At 46.4% G+C, this 25,045-nt stretch overlaps 1 protein-coding gene across 1 annotated transcript in view; it reads left to right on the forward strand.

Moving 5' to 3' along the window:
• Positions 1-25,045, forward strand: part of SYNE1 (spectrin repeat containing nuclear envelope protein 1) — a 2,319,318-nt gene that overhangs the window by 1,936,596 nt on the left and 357,677 nt on the right. Inside the window, exons 127-128 of the mRNA XM_086926873.1 lie at positions 557-751; positions 20,838-20,963. Coding sequence (XP_086782999.1) covers positions 557-751; positions 20,838-20,963 — 321 coding nt within the window. The remainder of the gene's footprint in view (positions 1-556; positions 752-20,837; positions 20,964-25,045) is intronic.

The following is a 25,045-nucleotide window of genomic DNA, read 5'->3' on the forward strand; positions in this document are numbered from 1 at the left end:
GTTATGGAAAAGCACATTGAAATTGTCTTTATTTTTAGTGCTTGTTCTCATAATAAAAACACCATATCACATTTAAACCATTTTAAATTGAACAGACAAACATTTTTCCCAAACAATTATTTTATCCCAAGAGGATTCTTGTATTACAATCACCACTGTGAAGCCAAGCTTCTTTTTGGCTCTTTGTGGAAACTACACTGCACAGTATACAATCCTACAGCAAGTACCTTTCTCCAAAAGAGCCTTCTCTTCTTCTTATCCATAGAAAAATAGCATGACAGAAGAAAATATGTATCCGACCTTTTTGTGTCATCTTTGCAGTTTGAATGTAAAACTTCCTGTGATTAGGCTTTACAATTTTAAGATTGTTTAAGTAGGTAGCACTCAGGAATCTGAAGGGCGATCCTCCAGACCCCGATTTGAAAGTTAGTGTCTTAAAATTAGCAATCCGCAGGAGGGAAAAGGATAAACTTCACATAAAAATCTTTACTGGGTTTAGCTACTGGTTTAAAAAAATAATGATAATCGATTTTTTTTTTATTGCTTGAATTTGCAGTTGAAAGAAAAAGTTCTTCATAGGCAGCAAGGAAGCTACATCTTGACAGTCGAAGCCGGCAAGCAGCTTTTGCTCTCTGCCGATAGTGGGGCTGAGTCCTCCCTGCAGGCAGAGCTCACAGAAATACAGGAGCGATGGAAAGCTGCCAACATCCGGCTTGAGGAGCAGAAGAAGCAACTGGCCTTCCTTTTGAAAGTAGGTGTGCTGGTTTTTGATAATGAGGCTATGGAGAGCGCAGTTCTTTCCTGTTGCAAAGAGAAAATAGCTGTATGTGCACCTTGTAATATAGGTTATTCAATGAAGAAAGTACAATTAGAGTTTTTAATACGAACAACCGGTGAATGAACCAGCCATTTTTCAAAATAAGCATCAGTACAGTTGACTGAGAATTTAACACCAAAGAATCCTGTGATTTGTCAGCACTTTTATTCTCATTTTTTTTGCTTTATACAGTATGCACCAGCATATTGTGCGCTACATATTGTTTGTTAAAAATATTGTGTCCTAAAAATAATTTACAGAAATGTCAAACGCAATCATAGCTAGTAACAGATTAGCTGCACCCAATTTGATGATATTTTTGAGAGCAATATTTAGTAAGCAATATGTTCGAGGCATGTGTGCTGTAGATACACATGCTTTGCATACTCCTGCCATCTAGTGTTGGGTCCGGATGTTTGCAAACTGGTTTTCCTAAAAGAAGTCTTTCCTAGTATTGAGGTAAGGTGACTACTCCTTTCGGTGATGGTGTGCATGCTCATCGACTCCATTGTTGGATAGTTTTTTCCGCCATTGGGTTCGGACATTAATTGCGGAGCTTCGGTTCAAAGCCGTTCTTCAGGTTCCTTTCGACGCGCAATCCTCTCTACCCTCGATGGTATTGTTACCGTACACGTTTCTCATTTCTCTTCCTATTGTTTCTACATCGGAATCGTCTTTCGAACGGAAAGCTTCGTCGACGGGCTTGGAGACCTAACCACGCTTGGCCAGCTCTCCGTCGATGGATCGGACTACGTTTAAATTCTGTCCTCGGTGCCACGCGAAGTGTCCGTTCACTGACTCACACGATGTGTGCATCTTGTGCTTGTCTCCAGACCACAAGGAAGAAGACTGAGACGCTTGCAGATCGTTCCAAAAATAGAAGACTCTTTGCGATCATCTGGCTCGACGTCGGGAGAAGCAGCTTCAAAGCATCAAAGACACACCAGACATCTTCTGTGAAGACTCCAGCCAAGAAGACATCGAGGCATCAGCGGCAGAGGTGGAAGAAGCCTTCTCCGAGCAAGTCTCAGACTCGAAGCTTGAGATAGACCTCTACGCTGAAGAAGTGCCGCAGGGACAAGGTGACGTGAGTACCGAAGACATCTTACCCCCACAAACTCTGAAAAAACACAAGGCTTCGGCACCACCTCTGCCTTCTATCCAAGGTCGACACCAAGACGACATTTCTGATGCCTCGCTTTCGGGTCAGCACCAAAACTACCAGTCAAGCCTTCTGGCTCAGTACCAAGTCCACAGAAAGCCTCCTCAGAGCCAAAAGCCTCCAATTCGAAGCACAAGTCTGATTCAAAGCCGAAATCTTCCGCATCGAAAGCCAAGCAGCCTTCAGAGCCGAAACTTTTCTCACCGAAAGGTCAGCCTCCGTCGACACTAAAAACTTTGGCGCTGAACACTTCGGTGCCGAAACTCAAAGAGACCCCTTTGGATCTGAAATTGGACACTACCCTGTTACCACCCGATCCAAAGCAATAGAAGCTCCATAATATCCCTGACACTGGCCATATTCATGTAAAGCCACCTCAGAAACGCAAGATTCAAGAAGAGGACACATAAAATCCCCTTGAAGAAAAAGTCTGTGGCTACAAGTCCTTTTCATATACCATCGCCTCCACCTTCAGCGCCTCCGTCACCACCTGAGAATCGTTTGCAAATTACACCTCAGGGTTGTCCTCAATCGCATGATGATGATGATGATGCAGATGATTGGGGGATGGATATTCAAACAGATCCATGGACAGATTACACAGTGGATCCCCCAGGTGATATAGATCCAGACCTTTACTCAGTCAAACCATCTCCTCCAGACTACAATGTGTCACACCAAGAACTCATTGTCAGGGCTGCACATTACCATGGGGTAGAGCTCCACAAAGAATCACTAGAGAAAGACATGTTGTTTAAATCCCCAGCATCCACACACAGGTCATCACAATCACTTCCAACGCTTAAAGGCATGATGCGACATGCTGTTAAGATTTTTAAAGACCCAGTCAGAGCACACATCTTAACACCCAGAGTGGACAAAAAATATAAAGCCTCTCCTACAGCCCCCATTTTTTATCTAGGGACACGTGCCATTTGATTCCCAAGTAGTATCCAATGCTCATAAGAGAGCAAATTCTCAAACATCAGGGGATGCTACTCTGCCAGATAAAGAATACAAACAAATTGATGCTTCTGGGAAGTGCATAGCCGCTCAGGCAGCAAATCAGTGGTGCATTGCAAATACCCAAGGACTGTTAGCTAGGTATGACAGAGCGCACTGGGACGAAATGGAGCAATTGCTCCAATATCTCCCAGATGAGCATAAGGTTAAAGCACAAGACTTAGTAAATGAGGGTAAGCTCATTTCCAATTCCTCTATTCATTGTGCTCTAGATGCAGCAGACACCGCAGCTAGAGAGGTTAACACTAGCATCTTCCCTAGGAGACATGCTTTGTTAAGATTTTCAGGTTTTAAACCTGAGGTCCGACAATCTATCCTTACCACACCATTAGATAAGGAACACCTCTGTGACCCTAACGTTGACCAGGTGTTAGAAAAAATGAAAATGGACACTGAAATCGCTAAATCTATGGAAGTGCTTTAGATGGCATGCAACAGAGGTTACTTTCTTCGCTCCTCATACAGAGGTGGGTCAAAATCCTCACCCACAGATCAAAATACCTCAACTTACAAAGGTAACAACCAATCATCTCCCTCCAGAGGTTTTTTCTGAGGAGGTTATAGAGGCAACAACTTCAAAGGTAGGGGTAAGGGTACCACACCCCGTAACTCTCCTTCCCCCAACAAAGAGTGAGTTGCCCACGCTTCCCCCTGATTATACCACACCTGTCGGGGGAAGACTTAAAAAATTCCTCCTCATTTGGCAATCCATAACATCAGATAAATGGGTGCTTGGAATTATCCAACATGGATGTTGCCTGGAGCTTACCAGCAATCCCCCAAACATTTCACATCCATCTCACAAGTTATCTACAGAACACATACACTTGCTAAAACAAGAGGTCCAGTCTCTTTTACTAAAAGGCGATATAGAGCCACTTCCAATACAGTACCGGGGCTCATGGGTTTACTCTATCTACTTTCTCATCCCCAAAAAGGACAGTTCCCCAAGACCTATTTTGGATCAGAGAGAGCTAAACCATCACATACAGTCAGAGCTTTTTCACATGGTAACACTTCAAGTAATACTCCCACTTTTACAAAAAGCCGACTTAATGTTTACTCAAGACTTAAGGACGCATATTTTCATATTTCAATTCATCGAGCTCATAGCAGATACCTCAGATTTGTGATAGCAAGCAAGCACTACCAGTTCAATGTCCTTCCATTCAGAGTGACCACAGCGCCCAGAGACTTTACCAAATGCCTGGCAGTAGTCGCTGCTCATCTCAGAAGACAACAAATTCATGTCTTTCCCTACTTAGACGACTGGCTCATCAAAACCAGCACCAACACTGTCTGCAACTCACACAGATCACAATATATCTATTTCATCAACTGGGCTTCACCATCAATGCACAAAGGTCTCACCTGTATCCCTTACAGATGCAGTCTTACCTAGAGCCACTCTAGACACAGTCATAGCTCTAGCCTCTCCCAATGTAGCCAGAATACACACTATTCAAGCGCTGCCATTCAACAGTTTCAGCCCAACCAACCCTTGCCAGCCAGAGTGTTCATGAAACTACTGGAAATTTTCGCGTCTTGCATAGCAATTATACCAAAGGCAAGGCTTCACATGCGCCCCCGACAAGAGTGCTTATCACAGCAGTGGAATTAATCACAGGGTCTAATCACCGATCTAGTGTTGATAGACGCCCGTATACATTACTCTCTGCAGTGGTGGAACCCACAAAACTTATCAGCAGGTCAGTCTTTCATGGACCCTGTTCCACAGATCGTACTCACAGCAGACACATCTCTAACAGGTTGGTGGGCTCATCTAAAAAAATTACACAATGCAAGGCTTGTGGATCAACAAGCACAAGACTCTCCACATCAACTATCTGGAGCTCTTAGCTGTCTTCCTAGCACTAAAAGCTTTTCTGACTCATCTTGTAGCCAAACCTGTCCTATTCCAGATGGACAACATGGCAGAAATGTATTATCTGCAGAAGCAAGGGGGGGACACACTCTCTCCAGCTGTTAACACTCGCTCAAGTCATTTGGAATTGGCCAATCCATCACAACGTTTATCTCCTGGCAGAACATCTCATAGAAGTAAACAATCAAATTGCTAATCTCCTCAGCAGAAGAAGGCAACAAATTCACGAGTGGGAACTTCACCCACAGGTTCTCGTTCGGTACTGCCATCAGTGGGGATTTCCACAAATAGACCTATTCTCCACAGCCGAAATGCAAAATGCCCAAACTTCGGCTCCAAGCACCCACAATCAAAGGGCAATGCCCTATGTATGAACTGGTCAGGGATATTTTCCTATGCTTTTCTGCCTCTCTTGCTCATTCCATGGATTGTTCCGAATCTCAGTCATTCATCCCTCACACTAATTCTAGTAGCTCCCACATTGGCTCATTAACATGGTACCACCCTGTTGGGGCTGTCACTAGTTCCACATCAAAATCTACGCCTTAACTCCATTCTTCTCACACAGAACCATGGAGAAATCAGACATACAAATCCCAAAGAACTGAATTTAGCGATTTGGCTCCTGAAGTCATAGAGTTGGGTATTTAAATTTACCACCAGACTGTATGAATATTCTGAAGAAAGCAAGAAACCCTGCCACCAGAGCTTGCTATGCTGCCAAATGGAAAAGATTTGCGGTATATTGTAACAACAACAAAATCAATCCTTTAGACGCTTCTATGCAAAACATTATCTATTATTTGTTACATCTACAATGAACAGGCCTGGCCTACATGTCTATTCATTTGCACATCGCAGCTGTAGCTACGTACTTACAAAATAGGCAACATCTGTCACTATTCAGAGTTCCAGTAATCAAGGCCTTTATGGAAGGTTTAAAAAGGGTAATACCACCAAGCATTCCTCCTGCTCCAGTCTGGAATCTCAACATTGTCCTCACAAGGCTCATGAGCCCACCTTTTGAATCATTACACAAATGCTCTTATCTGAAACAAACACATTAGTTATAAATTCCATACCTTAGAATTTCCCCCAGGCGTCAGACTGGATCCAGAAAGTTTTTTGTCAGCAGTACCTCTGCGCGTCGGAAGGTGGCTTCAGTTGGCTCTGCATCCATCATTGGCGTCGTGTCACTGGGATGACGTTGCCGTAGCTACTTAGATGCCGTCCTTTCGCGCTGACGTCAGTTCTTTCTTTTTCTTCGCCAGCCAGCACAGATCCGGAAAGAGCGGTACCTCAGTAATGTTTTGACTAACTTTTTGTCGACTTCTTTTTCAAGTCTTCGACTCCTAAGGTACACGAGGGATGCCCGGCTTGGGGTTCCTGTCATTGGATTATGTTGGTCACGGATCCACACCGCGTGTGTCTTTTTTGCCTGGAGCGCGACCATTACCCTAAGTCCTGCTCCGACTGCCGGTCGATGGTGCCGATGGCTTTGCGGGAGCGGTCCCGAAAGTTGCTTTAGCACTGGCAGTCGGCTCCGTCCTTCGAGGTCCCGGTCACGAGGAAGGTCGAAGGACCGGTTGCGGAGCCACCATCATTTCGCTTCAAAGTCTTCGAAGTCTTCGCACTCGGGGTTGGGTAAGTCAAAGCATAAGAAGAAGTCGAAGAAGCATCATCGCTCTCCGACTTCTCCTCGTTGGTCCGACCCGACGAGGGACTCGGGTGGTGCCCCGCCCGCAGCTTTGTGAGCAGAGCCCGAAGAGTCGACTCTACTTTTCCCTCCCTTTCCGGGACCCGGAGCGTCTTCCCACCCAGCTTCATACGTTCTACGAGGCTATGCATGCCATGTTTGGTTGGCCCGAACCTGCTGGGGCACCTTCGGGCCCCACGGACTCGGTTGGGGGCATCGGCCTTCTCTGCCAGCGGCTCCGTCCCCGGCGCCACAGGGCCCCCTTGGATCCAGGTCTGGATCCGGATCTGCACTAATTGACCTGATTACGCCTCCACCAGCACCGCTTTCTCCGGCACCACTACCATGTTCGACGCCAGTCGGCCCCCTGGCTGGCGTCGACCCCGGCCTTCATCCTGACATGGACCCGGAGCCAGATCTGTGTGGTCCGACATGGTGTTGCGTAGTGCGGCTGAGGCTCTCAACCTCGAGATTTCTACAGTGGCGGTCAGGACTAACCTTCTGACAGAGGTGCTTCTACCGGCCGCGAGCTATTCAGATCCCTTGCTTCCGTTTACGAGGCCCTCACCGACATCCTTTTGGGTACTTGGTCCAGGCCCAACACGGGGGCACCCATGGACAGGATGATTGCCCGATGCCACTGCCTGGCTCCGGGCGACCCCAACACCCCACCCCGGAGAGCTTGGTGGTCCAAGCCTCCACTTCCAAAAGCACCTTCCCTTCCGTTCCACCAGAAAGGGAATCCAAGAACCTGGACCATCTTTGAAAGAAAATGTTCTCTTTGGCCTGCTTAGGAGAGCGGTCCATAAATACTGCATGTCTCTTGGGCCGTTATTCCTACTCAGTGTGGGATACTGTGGCGCATGTGCTGCCTCAGTGTCCAGAGGAGGCCTGGGCAGTGCTCTCCCAGGCTGTTGCCACCAGGAGGGGTTGTGGGCTGGACACCGCCGAATCTCTGGGCAGGACCATTTCAACATCAGTAGCGCTTCATCGCTACGCCTGGATGAGGTTGACTGGTTTTTCAGGGGATGTCCAGAACACCTTGATGGACATACCCTTTAATGGCTGTCGCCTTTTTGGTGACAAAGCAGACAATGCTGTAGAGCGTTTCAAGGACTCACGGGCTACGGCCAAGTCCTTTGGCCTCTCCACCCGCCCTGCGCAGTCTGCTTTTCACCCCTTCCATGGCTATGTACGGGGTACCCCGCTATGTCCCACCTAGAGCGACAGGCCGCAGCAAGTTACTCAACCTTCGCACGGCCAAGGACATGGGAACTACTGTTGTGGTTCCGGGGGCCAGCGGGTGGGCCAGTCCACCAACCCCCTCTGCAGCAGCCTCCAGACCTTTCAGGCCCATCTAATGCCAGTGGGCGGCAGGATCCGCCATCACCTCCCCCACTGGCGCACCATCACGTTGGACTGGTGGGTTTTGCAGATAGTCTGAAGGGGCTCCTCCCTCTCCTTCGAGACTACCATTCCAGCCATGCCACCAAGATACCACTGTATGTCGGAGGATCACCTGGCCCTTCTCCAGCAGGAATTTACAGCTCTCTTGGCCAAGGGAGCCATCAGGCACGTTCCTGTCCCAGAAGTAGGTTGTGGTTGTTGCTCCGACTACTTTCTGGTCCTCAAGAAGGACAAGGGCCTGCGTCCTATCTTGGATCTCAGGGACGTCAACCGCTTCCTCCGAAAGGAGTAGTTCAAAATGTTGACGCTTGCTTAGGTCTTCTCTGCCCTCAACCCGAAAGACAGGATTATAGCGTTGGACTTGCAGGACACTTATTTTCACATCCCCGTCCTGCCGGCCCACCGGCGTTACCTGCGGTTCACGGTAGGCCACGAGCATTTCCAAATGATGGCGGTGGTCGCAGCTCATCTGTGCAGATCAGGGGTGTCAGTCTTCCCCTTTCTTGACGACTGGCTGTTGAAGGCAGGCTCAGCCCAGGCATTCGTCTCCCACCTCCAGTCTACTGACAACATTCTGCATTCGCTGGGGTTCTCCATCAATGTGCCGAAGTCACACCTGATTCCCTCTCAGAAGCTCCTCTTCATCGGAGCGGTTCTGGGCACAACGCAGTTTCAGGTCTATCCTCCTGAACAACGACTCTAGGGCTATGATTCCGATCATTTCAGCCTCTGTACCCCGGTTTCGGTCAGAATGACCCTGAGGCTGCTGGGCCTCATGGCCTCCTGCATCCTGCTATTCGATCATGCCAGGTGGCATATGTGGGCTCTGCAGTGGGACCTGAAGTTCCAGTGGGCGCAGAATCAAGGGAAACTGTCTAATTGCGTCCAGATCATGGTGGGCACTGCAGGACAATAGCAGTGGTGGCTCATGAACCAGGATTGGGTCAGCTGCAGATCCCTCTCGGTTCCCAACCAGAGTTCACAGTGGTGACAGATGTGTCACTCTTGATATGGGGCGGCCACATGGGAGAGGCAGAGATCAAGGGCCTCTGGTCTCCAGCTGAGTCCGGGCTCCACATCAACCTTCTGGAGCTCTGGGGAATTTGTCTTCCACATAGGCATTCCTTCCCTCTGTTCGGGGAAGAGTAGTGCAGGTGTTCACGGACAACACCATGCCATGTGGTACTGCAACAAGCAAGGCGGGGTGGGGTCGTGGACCCTATGTCAGAAGGCTCTGCGCCTCTGGACATGGCTGGAGCATCAGGGCATTTCCCTGGTAGTTCGACATCTGGCAGGTTCTCTGAATGCCAGGGCGGCCAAACTCAGCCGCAGGTGCATGATGGATCACGAATGGCGTCTTCACTCGGAGGTGGTGCAAGGTCTCTTCTGACAGTGGAGAGAGCCTTGGTTAGATCTATTCTCCAGACGAGAACTCTCAATGTCAGCAATTCTGCGCGTTGGAATTTCCAAGGCGGCACTCGCTAGTCGCGCTTTTCATAGCGAGTGGAGTTGCAGTCTGTTGTACGCCTTTCCGCCTATACCACTTCTGCCCAGAGTGCTGAAGAAGATCAGGGGCGACCGGGCCCAAGTCATTCTTGTGGCTCCAGATAGAGCGCGAAGAGTCTGGTATCCTGAGCTGCTCAACATGGCCATCGATCCTCCAATCTGACGGCCTCTTCAAAAAGGATCTTCTGTCGCAGCAGCAGGGGACGGTCCTCCACCCGAACCTGTCCAGCCCCCACCTCCTTGCGTGGAGATTGAGCGGCGGCAGTTGACGTCCCTTGACCTGCCTCCCAAAGTTTGGGATGTAATCTTGGTAGCCAGGCGTCCCTCCACTAAGACGGTATACGCCTGTCGGTGGAAACAATTTGTGGCATGGTGCACAGCAAAGTCTATGGATCCTCTCTCTGTTCCTCTTTCTGAGGTTCTCTTGTTCCTCCTTTCTTTGGCTCAGCAGGGATCTGCTCTGGGCACTATCAAGGGCTATCTCGAGGCCATTTCTGCCTTCCTTCGGCTTCCAGATCAGCCTTCTCTTTTCAAGTCCCCGGTTGTTAATCGATTCTTGAAAGGCACAACTCATCTCTTTCCCCCATTCCTTTCATTATGCCTCAGTGGGACTTGAATCTAGTCTTAACTTATTTAATGTGCGCTCCCTTTGAGCTACTTCACAACTGTCTTTTGAGGCTTTTAACTCTCAAAACTGCATTCCTGGTGGCCATCATTTCTGCCAGGTGAGTGAGTGAGCTCTAGGCTCTTTCTTCGAAGCCTCCTTTTCTCTCTGTGCATCCGGACAAAGTTGTCCTCAGAACCCGTCCATCCTTTCTGCCAAAGGTTGTCACTGCCTTTCACATTGGGCAGACCATCACTTTGCCCACCTTCTTTCCGCATCAGCATCCTTCCAAAGAGGAAGAGAAGCTCCACCGTCTGGACCCAAAAAATGCATTGTCTTTTTATCTGGACCGCACAAAACAGTTCCGGGTGGATGACCAGCTCTTTGTTGGCTAAGTGGGCGCCAAAAAAGATTGGGCCGTACACAAACGGACTATCTCTTGGTGGGTCATTTTGTGTATCAAGGCCTATTATTCTCTGGCGAAAAAGGAGCCTCCAGTGGGGTTGTGCACCCATTCCACCAGGGCGACGGCGGCCACTACTGCTTTAGGGCGAGGAGTTTCTCTGAACAATATCTGTCAGGCAGCTACGTGGGCATTGTTGCACACCTTTGCGAAACACTACAGCCTGGACAGTCAAGTCCGAGTGACAGCTTCTTTGGCTGTTCTGTTCTCCAGGACTTTCTGGTGTAAAATTGGTTCGCAGACCTACCACCGGGGTTGGTATTGCTGGGGTATCTATTCTACGGTAAGGAATCAATAAGTAACTTGTTTCTTTCAGATGAACAAGTTACTTACCTTCGGTAATGATATAGCTGTAGGAAACATTAGTTAGTTATAGATTCCTTACCACCCCACCCATCCTCCTTTTTTAGGGTTAAGGATATCCTTTCAGGGCCCTAGTTTTGTGTACCAGTGGTCAGTGTCTTGCATGGCTCTGCGTTTCTGGCGTGGAAAGTTGTGTACAGAACTGACATCAGCGAGGGTGGCGTCTAAGTAGCTACTGCAACGTCATCCCGACGACACAATGCCAATGATGGACGTGGAGCCGACCAACGCCACCTTCCGACGCACAGAGGTACTGCTGAAGAAAAACTTTCCGGATCCACTCTGACGCCTGGGGGTAAATCTAAGGTAAGGAATCTATACCTAACTAATGCTTCTTACAGATATATCGTTATCGAAGGTAAGTAACTTGTTCTACAGTTCCTCTTATGGAAGGTTGCTTTCCTCATTGCTATCACATCACTGACGAGAGTTTATGAGCTACAGGCATTAACGCTAGAAGAATCTTTCTTTCAGCTACATAAAGACAGGACAGTTCTCCGGACCAATCCCAAATTCCTTTGCAAAGTAGTTTCTGCTTTACATTTAAATCAGTCGGTTGAGTTACCAGTTTTCTTTCCTCAGCCTGATTCTGTAGCAGAACACGTTCTTCACACACTTGATGTGAAAAGAGCTTTATTGTACTACATAGATAGAACAAAGGACTTTTGCAAAACAAAACGATTTTTTGTAGCATTTGCTCGACCTCAAAAAAAGCAATCCTATCTCTAAATCTGGTTTTGCAAGATGGATTGTTAAATGCATTCAAACATGCCATACTAAAGCCAAAAGGACTTTAACTATACCCCCTAGAGCACATTTCACTCGCAAAATAGAGGTTTCTGTAGCCTTTTTAGGTAACATCCCTCTAGCTGACTTATGTAAAGCAGCTACATGGTACACACCACCACACACATTTACCAAACACTATTGTGTAGATGTGTTAGCATGACAACAAGCTACTGTAGGCCAAGCACTACTTAAAACTCTATTACAAACAACTGCAACATCTATAGGTTAACCACCGCTTTGGGAGTATACTGGTTTAAAGTCTAAGCAAAGCATGTGTATCTACAGCACATATGCCTCGAATGGATAATGTTGCTTGCCCAGTAAGCATCTGTTCTTGGCATGTACAGCTGTAGATTCACATGTGGCAACCCGCCTCCCCTGGTACCTGTAGTTGTTGCAGTTCTTCAATGTACATTTATACACATTGACATCTCTATACTACACTTACTCCATTCTCACCCTCTTGTGGGAAAACAATCTAACAGTGGAGTTGATGACCATGCGCACTATCACCGAAAGTAGGAGGTACCTTACCTCATTACTACGAAAGGCTTCTTCGAAGAAAAAAAACTTGCAAACATCCATACCCAACACTAGATTGCAGGAGTATGCAAAACATGTGAATCTACAGCTCTACACGCCAAGAACAGATGCTTACTGGGTAAGTAACATTATCCTTATGTCAGAGGATATTTTTGTCTGGAATATTCTGACATAAAAATGTGTTTTGTTTGTGAAGTCTCATAAAATAAGGTGGTTTTGAGTTCAAAGTCGAGGATAAGTGTGAATGCAATCGGATTTTTGTGTTTTCTTGTAAACATTGTGCATTCATACATACATTATACTAATTATGGCCACTATTATTTTTTTTTTGTTTTTTTTTGGAAAACCTTTATTGATACTTCAACCAGTTACAAATATGGGCCTACAACCACCGGGGCCGGCCGCTAATCAGTGTCATCATAGCAAGTTAATTAGGACAAGACTCAGTTTCTCGGGAAGCGAATGTATCACAACTTCAATCAACACTGGCTGTTGAACATACAATGCGAATAACAGGATACTAAAGGTTCCATTTTATAATATAAAATAGAAGGATCAGGTGCCATACAATATCACAAAATCGCATAAAGGGCGGGCAAAATAGTTGGAGTTCCACGATTAACTCGATCTCATTTGAGACAGTGGCGCAAATGCATACAATTCAGGATAAACAAGCATATAATCACCGTTTGCACCAATTAAGCGCCCGCCCAGTGATACTAAAATACAGTGAAGAGTATAGGCACAGATAAAAAGTCGACAGTTGACAGAAGAATAGACCCACTACGCTGACCCAAAAAGGGAGAAACGAAAGAGAAAGCGAGAAAAGATAAGAAAGAGAAAAAGGCCATAGAAACAAACGGAAAACCAAATTCCCCTCCCCCAAACCCCCACCCTGCACCCCTGCAGATGACTATGGCCTACCCCCCTAGCAGCGTGCCTGTCGCCCCAAAACGGAAACCCGAAATATAGGAAGAACAAGGGAAAGAAAGGAGGGACTAAACCCCTACCCTAAAAGGAAAAATGGAGGAGGGCTATATCATACGCATTCCCGGTCTCTCCCCACCGCCTTAACGAAGAATCCCCCACTAAGCTAACACAATCGAGCAGACCACAATAAAAGTACACCGGAGGAAACTATGAACCCCGCCCCGGTCTCCGTTAATCAAGTGAAGCAATCCCATTACCAATTAAACCATAATGTGAAGCCCCAAACAACAGTCTCAGCCTTGGCCCCGTCGATCAAATTTGCTGGTTCCCTCCGATAAGTAGAGCCCCATCGTCAAGTTGTCCAAATTTACACAGAAGTTGCCGAAACATGGTCTGTTAGATGGATAAAGGATGGCAAAACCCAAAACAGACGATCGGTTCCAACGATGCCCCTCCCCGACTCCAAGGCCAGGCACTGTCCCGTCCGCCATCTTGATGGACCAGCTGGGAAGGGGATGCAACACAGTCCAACACAGTTCACAATGTCGACCAAAAGTCTCCAAATCGGGAACAGCAGTTAAATGTTCCGCCAGTTGCAGAACCAAAGATTCCGACCATATAGTTGAAACGTCGATCTCCGCATGTTCGAATCGTTCCATTTCTGTAGGGGCAGGCACAGCTCCAAGCACCGGGTCGAAATGCACCGCTGAGGTAGCTGGCGAGAAGTGAATTGGCCACGGGGCCTCGGGCAGCAAGGCAGGGTCCGGTCCCGATCTACTAATTCCATCCGCTGCCGACATCAGAGTCCAGGCCTGGGCCTCCATAGTCGCCCGAAGCGTCTCAAGGGCTGCCAGCACTGACCGCAATGACGGGCCGCACTCAGCCCGCTCCGCCAGGTTCCGCATAACATCAGGCATCGTTATCCCCACGGAGAGGCGCCTTCCCCGGGGTAAGATTAGTCGGAGCAGGAATGAACCGTGAGGGACAGATCGTCAACAAGCGTTAGTGCACGCCAAGTCTCCAACCCCACGGCGCCGGCGATCTGAACGCCAGGCCTCCGGGTCAGGGACCCCCACCACACCGCCTCGGGCGTCACTCGTCTCCTCACCTCCGGTACAGTGTCAGACAGCAGATCTGCAGCAAAGCAATTCAAAAGATGTCGGAAGTTCCATGGACCGGACCCATCCGCCCTCACCGGTCTGCTGTTGTTCAACTCGGACCCGGCTGGACCAACACTCGAGACCCCGGCTTCCAGACTGGGTTAGGCCTCAAATCAAACCTCGACATTACTCCACTCCACAATGTCGGGAAAATCTCGGGATTGCTCCATCAGATTGCAAATTAGTTCACACACACGGATATGGGGCGGGAAATCAGGATAGATGACAGGATCATCGAGCGAAAGACGGAGGACAGCGGAGCCGAGAGACTATGCGGCCATATTGCTTGCTGTCGTAGCTCCTCCCATGGCCACTATTATTGAATTGCAAATCAATCTGCAAAATGCTAATCTGTATATAGTATACCAAAATGAGGCATAATCTGCACAGAGTCCAGTTAGTCCCCAAAGGTATTGCAGAGGATAAAGTAGATAATAACTTACTCTCAATTTAGTGGCATCTGGGCTGAGCAGTTAGGTTTATCAGAGGGTAGTGTGAATGCATTTGTTGTACATTCTCATTCAAGGCAGGAATACACACTCAATGACTAACTCCAGGCCAATGTTTGCAAAAATATATTACTTTAGTGATTTTTATTTTAGGAACCAAGTTGAACTCAGTTACTGGTAAGTAAAAATTAAATAAATTCAGTACTTTCAATTACAGTTGGCAAAGGTTTGTAGAAGTATTCAAAATACTTTAGAGATGCATGTAAGATTTGTCAAAGTCAAAAGAGGTACTTTGTATTATTCTCAGATACATCACTTAGTGCAATACCGAGTAAACCAATGCAATCCTGAAAGAGGAAGGACAAGTAAGCAATTTCAGGCAAGTATTCGACTAACAAGTTCAGTCTTCTGCGGGTTTGACAAGCACTGGGCAAGGGTCAGACCAAGGTCGTTGCTGCACCGCCAGCGGCACTGAGTCAGCCAGGTGCAGACATCACTGAGCCCAATGTTATCCTAAGGGAGCTGGGGTACCTCGAAAAGGCACTGGTTGCAGGTAAATACCAGTGGTTCAGAGACACAGGCCCTGGGTGTTAAGGTCAGCTTTGAGGGGGGCAACAATTAGCACCAGATCTGCACAACTAGCGGCACAGGGGCAGCCAGGTGCAGGGTGCAAAGTAGCCGTTGGGTGCCCTGTAGAAATCAATGGAGATCCCCAGTTGGAGAAAACGACTGCAGGTGTGGACCAGAAGACTGGCTGAAGGAATCCAACGACTGGAGAGTTGAGTTGGATAGTGGAAGGATGCCAGGATACCCTTGCTTGGGCACACCAAGGGATGGGGGCTGCGAGTCCAGGGGTGTCTTTAGACATTGGGTTTCTCTCACCAAATACTGTCGCTGTCGGGAGGACCATTCAAGTTGAGGCTTCAGGCATCATGGAAAAGTTCAGGTGAGGTCGCCCAATGCTTGATCTCAGGTCAGGATCGCGAGGAGACATCACTGGGTCGGTGGGCGCCCTGGACTCGTGCCGTGGGCATCAGGTGCAGAGTGGTGTAGTGTCGCAGATCCGCCTGGATCCGGAGACCTTGGGTTAGTTTCTTTTCTGGACAAATCAGGTGCCCTCGGGAGAAAGGAGTCTTTGTTGAAAGCAGCGCAGGTCCCTGGGGTTCTTGGATGTTGCTGGCTGAAGGACATGCCACTTTTTGAAGCAGCATCGCTGGAGGAGGAGACAGGCCTGTAGGGCTGGGGCCAAGTCAGTTGTTGTCTTCTTCTACACTGCTGGATGGTACTTAGGTCCTTTATCTTCATAGGTTGTGAATCTGAGGAGCAAGGTTGTGGGAAGCCCTTAAATACTAAATTTAAGGGTGTTACTGAGGTCGAGGTACAGTAGCCAATTGCTTCTCTCCCCTTGGGTGACTACACCCTTTGGATGCCCCACCCCCTTGGGGAGAGGGGAATATTCCTGTTGCTATCCGGCCTAATTCTCCAAATGAAGAAGGAGAATTCTTCAGAATGTGGTTTACTTCAGCTTCTGTAAACCCTAGGGGAGTGCCAGGCCAAGGTGGTTACTCCTACTCTGCTTACTACTTTTCCTGCCAGTCCTTCTGCCAAAAAGTGCGGCTAGTACAGGTGGCGAGCATCTCCACTAGTTGGAGTTGCCCAAATCAGCATAACACAAGGCGGGAGCCTTTAAGGCTAACCACCACATGTTAGTGTTCCTGCTAGGGAGAGGGGTGAAGCAACTCCACCCAGAGCAGCCTTTGTTTCTGACCTCCGAGAGCACAAAGGCTCTCACACCACGAGGTTAGAAACCTGTCTGATGGTGGCTGGCTGGCAGGGACCAGTCAGCCACTACACTAGAAGTGGGTTGTTTTTCAGGGGGCATCTATAAAATGCCCTCTGAGTACATTTTATAATAAATCCATCACTGGCATCAGTGTGGGTATATTATGCTGAGAAGTTTGATACCAAACTTCTCAGTCTTAAGTAAAGCCATCATGGAACTGTGGAGTTCGTGTTGATAAACTCCCAGCCCATGTACTAAAACTGGCTTCATTGCACAGTGTACAAGAATGGACTCAGACACTGTAGGGGCATCTCATGCAGCTATGCCCTAACCTGTGGTATAGTGTACTATGCCTTAGGGCTATAGGGCCTTCCAGAGGAGTGACTTACCTATGCCACCATCAGTGGTGATTAGGCGTGGCACCCAGGTAGGTGTGCTATGTCGACTCTGTTAGCTTAGTCACACCACAACAGAGAGCCTGCAATGGCCGTGTGCATGTGTTTGGTGTGGGACCCCTCAGGGTGACACAGTACATGCTTCAGCCCTAAGGGACCTTCTCTTATCACCAGGCCTTTGGTACCACTGGTACCTATTACAAAGGACTTATACGTGGCCCAGAGGTGTGCCAATTGTTTGAGCAATGGTATCGTTTTGGGAAAGATCTCCGGTGCTGGAGCCTGGTTAGCAGGGTCCAGCGCACACTTAGTTGAGTTAGCCTCAGGTATCTGGCAAAAAGTAAGGGGGTAACTATGCAAAAAAAGTGCCCTTTCCCACACGCACAATGAACATTGGCCATATTACAACTCTGTTTACTTATCCTGTAGTACTGTTTAGGAGACGGGGGATAATTGTGCTCTGTGTCCAATCAATCCGGGTTTAACTCATGTCCCATACTCATTGTGGTGTTTTTGGTTACTATATCGATCGTTCTGTGTGCTCTTGAGTATTGCTCTCAAGTCTTATGCATGACTCTCTGCCACTGATTTAACACCTTAGCTGCGTGTAAACATCCCTCCCCAGTGCTGCGCTGTCCATTGGAACCAGTGCTAAATGGACGTCCAATGGTCGTGCGCAGCACTGGGGAGGTAGCGCTGCTGACGACCGGTGGCCGTCAGCAGCACTTAAGGGGTTAAGCGTGGTTCTATATCTCTTTTCATCTGTGACTCCTTCAGGGAATATTGTGTTTGTAATTACATTTTCTACATGAATAGCCTCTATATGAATAGTCAAACAGAAGCTCATTCCCAATTCTTTGTGAAGATGTTGGTGTTCTTTTCTCCTGCTCTTATTACTAGGTTTACCCAGGCATATTTAGCAATGAGTGTTTGTTTTTAAAGAATCCCTAGAACCATACATGTGAATTTATTACTAAATCAGTTATTCTTGTCTTTGTATTTTCTATTTGAGGATCAACTGAAATGAGTTTCAAAATTACCCATGTGAAGTGCAAGAGCAGCACCTTATTTAGGAGGTGTGACTTCCAGATTAGTAATGTCACAGCCTCATCCACTTGGCACACTTACAGTAGATGTAATCTGAATCTCCAGTTTAATCTTGTTTTTTAAGCCTAGAAAAGTACCTCCCACCCTCTTTCTGCATTAATAATATGTCGAAGTCCCAGCTACTAAAAAGCTGGATCCATATACAGTGAACCAAAATGAGGTACACTGTGCAGAGAATCCAATCAAACCCCAAAGGAATTACAGAGGCACAAATAACACACCAAATGCTCTCTTTTGTGGGAGTGTGGGCGAGCAGCTAGGCATATCAGAGGTTAGTTCTAAACATTAATTACACAAACAAAGGCAGTAAATGAGACAACACTCAATGAAGAAATCCGACACCAATTTATACAAATAACATGTACTTTTTTTTGGTCAAAATCTGTTTATTTGGTTTTAATATGACCATAGACGAGCATCATGCACAATACGTATAAACAGAGCAAAAATATAGGGGGAGAGCAAGGAGTTACAGAGAGCTAGTAGGAGTGTCATCTTCGTCCCAAATTCTATGGCTCGAAAAGGTCCCTATTCAAGAATATACAACAAGTATTGTTATGTGCAAGTCTTTAACAGCATACCGGTCGGGGGGCGTTACAGGGAATTTTGACGGATATAACAAAACAGTAGAACAACAAAAACAAGGATGCCGTGAAACAAAATATGTGTATTGGGGGTTTCGGTGTCTGTGTTCTCCTTGTTGATTTTGGGCGATGCATGCAAGTAGCTGACAATTATTTGAAGAAACTCCAAGCGAGTTTCTTCAAATAATTGAGAAAGAACTGGCAGACTCAGGGTTTCTTGGAGACTTCACAGTGGCATGACAAGGCTGCTTCTTCTACAGTTGTAGGGGCCAGCAATCAGGCTGGCAGGGCTGGTGCCAAGTCAGTTGTTGCAGCTCGGTTCTCGTGGTAGGGTTCTCCTTTGTCCACTCCTTCCCTTGATCCGTCAGAATCTGAAGATCTGGTATCACTAAGTCCCCTATATACTCAATTTAAGGGCATTAAGGAGGGTAAGGGGTAGTAGCCAATGAACTACTTACCCCTGTGGTCACTACACCCCTACATGACCATTTCCTGTGGGAAGTGGGCATAACCCTGTCCCAGAATCTCTTTGTTTTCCGTCATCAAGATGGCCAACTCTGAAAAGTTGGGTGCACTTCAGGTAGCCCACCTTAGAGGTAGTACTAGCCTGGGGTGGGCACGCCTCCCTGATCATCTAATTCTCCCACCTGTTCAGGTGCCAACGGGCTATGGATAAAGGGAATTGGCGTCCTCTCCTGTGAGGGAAACCAGACTTGCATGTCAAAGGTGGTGTCTTCTTTAACGTTCTCCTACCTTGGAATGCTAATTGGCAGGTCATCCTTTGGTAGGGGGTGTGAACACCCTCCACCCAATCAGGTTTTCTTTCCAACCTCCTGAGAGCTCAGGCCCTCACCCTTGTGGTCAGAAACGTGACTCTGGCAGAAGGCTAGCGTGAACCAGTCAGTCAGCATACCATTGGTTGGTAGGTTTTCAGAGGGTTCCTCTAAGGTGCCCTGTATGTGCATGTATTAATAAATCCGACACATGTATCAGGGTTCCTTAATTAATACGAGATGTTTGATACCAAACATCCGTACTCTCAGTGAAGCCATCATGTAACTGGGGAACTTGTTTTCACCAGTGTCCAGCACATGCACTCAAAATGGCTTCCCTGTTCACTTATAATATCTAGTAATAGTACTAAACATCACAGGATCATATCTTCTCATGTAGATATGTCCTCACATAAAATATAATGCACCCTGCCTTAGGGCTCAATGGCATGCTGTAGGGGTGACTTACATATATTAGATGGAGTGACTGTGTCATGACGTGTTATGACTTATGGTTTGCACCATGTCACACAGCCTGCAATTACAGTCTTTGTGGAATTTGTATGTGGGTCCTTTAAGGTGGCACTTTCTGGAGCTCTTAAGTACCTTCTCCGGTACCCCTGCTCTAGGTAACTGGAGTACCATATGCTAGGTTTCACCAGCGTACAGCACGTACTCAAAATGGCTTCCCTGTTCACTTCTTATATCTAGTAATAGAACTAAACATCACAGGAACATATCTGCTCATCAAGATATGTCCTCACATAAAATGTAATGCACCCTGCCTTAGGGCTCAATAACATGCTGTAGGGGTGACTTACGTATATTAGATGGAGTGACTATGGCACAACACAAAGGAGTGGGTCATGTTGTGTTAACACTCATGGTTTGCACCATGTCACGCAGCTCGGAATTGCAGGCTTTTTGGAATTTGTATGTGGGTCTGGTGGCATAGGATATTCTGCAGCCCTTAGGGACCCTCTCTAGTACCCCTGCCCTAGGTTCCTGGAGTACCATTTGCTAGGTACTTACAGGGTGCTAATGTCCTTTGCCAATTGTTTTGCACAATTAGACAATATCTTGTTTCAGGGAAGGAGCAGTGACACGAAGGTCTGGTTAGCAGGCCTCTGTGCACAGTGTCAAAAATCAGATTCTAATAGCTAAAAAGGGGGCAAAAAAATGGGGCGGGGGTAACTCCAACCAAAGCCAGTTCTCTACAGATGGTACCCGGGAATACCTTACCAGCCTGGCAGACTGCCTTTTACACCAACCTGATGATACGGGAAGAAATACAGACGATGTAGTGAAAACAAGAAGTCTTTGAGCTTTTTTATCAAATGTGCTTCTGTAAAAGTGTGGTTTGCACAAATTTATCAATATTTATTATTTTTATTACAGGATTGCGAGAAATGTGAGAAAGGAATAGCTGAGTCACTGGAGCGGTTGCGAACTTTCAAGAAACAGCTTAATTTGCCTCTTCCTGATCACCACGATGAACTTCATACCGAGCAAGTCCGTTGCAAGGTAGGACTCTATTATGCCACAGCGATTTAGTGTCAGCATCACTTCTATGCCCTTTCAGCAATATTCAGAAATGCATTAGCAGATGGAGTGTTGCTTATATTTTGGATGCTATAACAAGCACTCATTAACTAGACGATCCAATGTGAAGGTGGAATATTTCCTGTCAGACATGTTCCAGGCTTCCTGGTTCATGTTAAAACTTGGTGCTTCAATCTGTTTGACTGCCTAAATGTCCCCAAAATAGTTTTGGAAGGCTGCTGCATTTTGACAGGGGAGAAACCTTCAAATATGAGACTTGCTACCAGTGCTCATGTGTGAGAATAGCCCAGCCCTGCTTTTCACCTCTCCTTAATGGCTCCTTTGGCCCAGCAGTCAACCTTCTGTGGCTAGGAAAAATAAATCTGTCACATGTTGCCAACCGCTAAATTAATCTGTTGACAAAGAACACTTGCGACCTGTTTTCCAAAGCAGCTTTTTCCCCAGATCATTGTATAGAGGCTGCAACGTTAAAGTTTCTGCATTAAATTCAACATATAGGCTTTATGTATGATTCTTGCCTTCTAATCCTGTTAGACCTATCAGCAGCCTTCGAAACGGTCTACACACTTAAGCTGCTCCATACTCTGGAGTGTCATATGGGCCCAAGCACATGGCGTCTTTACCTTTATCAAACTATCATTGCACTTTGCACTTTGATATTTCTGGAATCAACTATGGAAACACACTAGTCCAAGATGAGACTGTGGAACAGCCTGCAATTTACAGAAGTTGAAGTGTCCAGGGATGGGTGTTTGTTTCTGATAATGAAAGGTAAATGCCACTTATCATCATATGCCAATAGGCAGGGGAGTATCAAGGTAGCAGATCATGATTGTTAAAAGCAAAAAGGGACATAATGCTCAAAGTTTGAACATAGAAATTTGGAGCTTGAGCTTAGCCAGGCTCTCTCGCAAATACATACAGCCTTGGAAAGAACACAAATGTTGATCTGAAACTAGTGGAATGTAGCAAAATGTTCTGAAATGTAAATGTTAGGATGGAGTCCTAGAACCTACCAGCCTATTACCTAAAAAGTATGAAGCAGCTACTCTTGAAGACCAATTTAGAACACATTAATTAAGCCCCGAGAGAAAGCCATTTTTTGAGAAGGAGATGGAGGAGGAGTTTTTTTTCTGCAAGTATACTGTACCACAGATAACAAAATCGTCTATCAGAATACCAATATTTTTGGTCTGCCAGGAGGGTTATTGGGAGGGGAAAGAAGGTTACCATAAGAAACTGGACCACCAAGATGATAGAACTTAAACAAAAGAACTTACGTTTTTTCTGTGTTCAGTTTGACATGATTCTTAGAAATCTAAGATCAAATTGCCTTGAGCCAGGACTGCAAAGCCTTGTTCTGCTGATATTCTGTGTTGAAATATTCGACACACAAACATGTTATGTATCGTCAGCATAACAATAGAACTGAAACCTGTGAGACTTTGTAACCGCTGAAGGGGGAACATATAAACAAAGTTGGAAGAGGCTTTAGGTGCCCCTCTCTGATCAGAACTAAATGTAGAGTGAAGAGAAGAGTGTTAAACCACTTGAGTCAAGCCATTGTAATTCTGTGTCTCTCACCACTGCGCCCTCCAAAGAGAAAATGACAATTGGGGGAGGAATCTTGTAAAATGTAGCAGATAAGTCCAAAACGACCAAAGATGCCGCTTGTCACAGTCTAAAATAATGTGTAAAATGACTACTGTGGCTGTTCTGTCCCATGTCCCATTGCTGTTAAATTTTAAAAATTTTACACTCCTAGGGGACCTAAATCTGCACCTCGAGGATCAAACTAATGTGGCGTGCTGTAATCTTATAGAAGATTTCACTGCTCTAAACCTAACGCTTCTCAATAGTGGTCCTACACACAGGGCAGGTCACCTATTGGACCCTGTTTTTTCTAATACCCCTGACCTAAAATGGACCCAAACCAGCCCCATATGCTGGTCAGATCATCATCTCGTCAGTTTCAGCCTAACTAAACCATTTCCTCCCAGGAATACTACCTGGTCTGCACAACCCATGAAAAATTGGAAACTATTAGATATGCATAGACTGAACAACGTACTTACAACTAGCACCCCCTTTTATGACCAAAATATGGAAAACATTGCGACAACTACCAACCAGTGGCTGGATACTGCAGCCAACCAATGCCTTCCGTTAACGGGGGCAAAAAAAAATCTCCACCGCCCCCCTGCCCCTTGGTTCAATGAATCCCTCAAAAATGAAAAATCTAAATGCAAAGTTTTAGAAAGGAAATGGCGCAAAAACTACATCCATGAAAATAAAATAATTTACAATAATGCAAGAAATGCGTATCATACCTCTTGTAGGAAAGCCCGAGCCCTTTATGTAGCAAACACCGTCAACAATGCCACAAACAAAACAAAGACCCTATTTAATATAGTAAAGGATCTAGCGGGTGCGCAAACAACGGCTACAGCCCACCCGTTAACAAAAAAACAATGTCAAGACCTGGCGACCTTCTTTAACGACAAAATTGAAATCATTGTCACAAATTTCACAACTAGTCCTCAGGACATTGTTTCAAAGCAGTACATCCAAAAAACCTTGGAGAAAGGAAAATCTCTTGAGAAATGGCCCCCTATAACTTTGGACTCCCTAAAAACGTCTTTGAAGTCCATCTCCTCAGGCTCTCCCTGTGATCCTCTCCCAGTTCGATTTTTAAAACAATTAGACACTTCCCCTTTAACTACTATAGCAAACGTGCTAAATACTTCTCTTCTAACTTCCACTGTCCCGTCAAGCTGGAAACACGCTATCGTGACCCCATTATTGAAAAAACCTTCAGCTGACCCCGCGGTCCTGTCGAATTATCGGCCTATATCCTTACTCCCCGCCTTTTCTAAATTGATGGAAAGACACATACATGCTACCCTCACCTCCTTTACGCTGAACAACAACCTCCTTCACCCATCGCAGTCAGGTTTCCGTGCAGGACACTCAACGGAGACTGCTCTTTTGGGTGTAACAGAAAAAATCCGAAAACTCCTGGATGAGGGTCAGACTGTCGCACTCATTCTTTTAGATTTGAGTGCGGCGTTTGACACCATATCACACAAAATTCTCCTGACCACACTAGAGAGATTCGGCATCCGCAACGAGGCCCTTCAGTGGATAAAGTCTTTTCTAACCGACAGATCCTTTCAGATCAAATCTAGCATTGCATGCTCAGATACGTTCCCCACTCCATATGGAGTCCCACAGGGCTCTATCTTGAGCCCGCTGCTTTTTAATTTGTACCTGAGACCACTGGCCGATCTAGCCGACTGCGTTGGCCTTACCTTAATGTCATACGCTGATGACTCTCAGATCATTTTTTCTCTATCTGAGTCAAATCCTTCAACCCCATCTGCTCTGAAAAATGGTCTTCAGGAAATCTTCAACTGGATGACCACCAACCAGTTGAAGTTAAACGGGGATAAAACTGAGGTCCTCCTTCTGGGAAGAAAAAAAGAACTTTGGTGCCCCCCACATTGGCCAACAGAGATGGGTAACCTTCCCATTCCAGCCACACAAGTGAGAAATTTAGGAGTCATTATCGACAATACTCTGTCGATGAAACAGCAGGCAAATAAAGTGGCTGGCCTCTGTTTCACCATAATAAAATGGTTAAAGAAAATTATCTGGATGTTGCCCCAAAATACCCAAAAAACCGTAGTCAATGCACTAATAACATCCCGCATTGACTACGGTAACATTCTTTACCTGAGCTCAAATCTAGCAGTGATTAAACGACTGCAACTGATCCAAAACTCTGCTGCACGACTCCTATGCAAGATCCCAAAGTTTGACAGAATTTCAAAACACATAAATGATTTACACTGGCTCAGGATAGAACATCGGATTAGTTTCAAAACCTTGACATATATGTTCAGAATTAAAACCAAAACTGCACCCGGCTACCTACAAGCCTTGGCCTCCCCCTATCTCCCAACAAGGGATCTCCGATCTCAAACTGCTGCAAATTTCACTGTTCCAAGATTCAAACTGCAAAAAATGGGAGGGCGCTCTTT

Source organism: Lissotriton vulgaris, chromosome 6, assembly GCF_964263255.1.
Source record: "Lissotriton vulgaris chromosome 6, aLisVul1.2, whole genome shotgun sequence".
NCBI lineage: Eukaryota > Metazoa > Chordata > Amphibia > Caudata > Salamandridae > Lissotriton > Lissotriton vulgaris.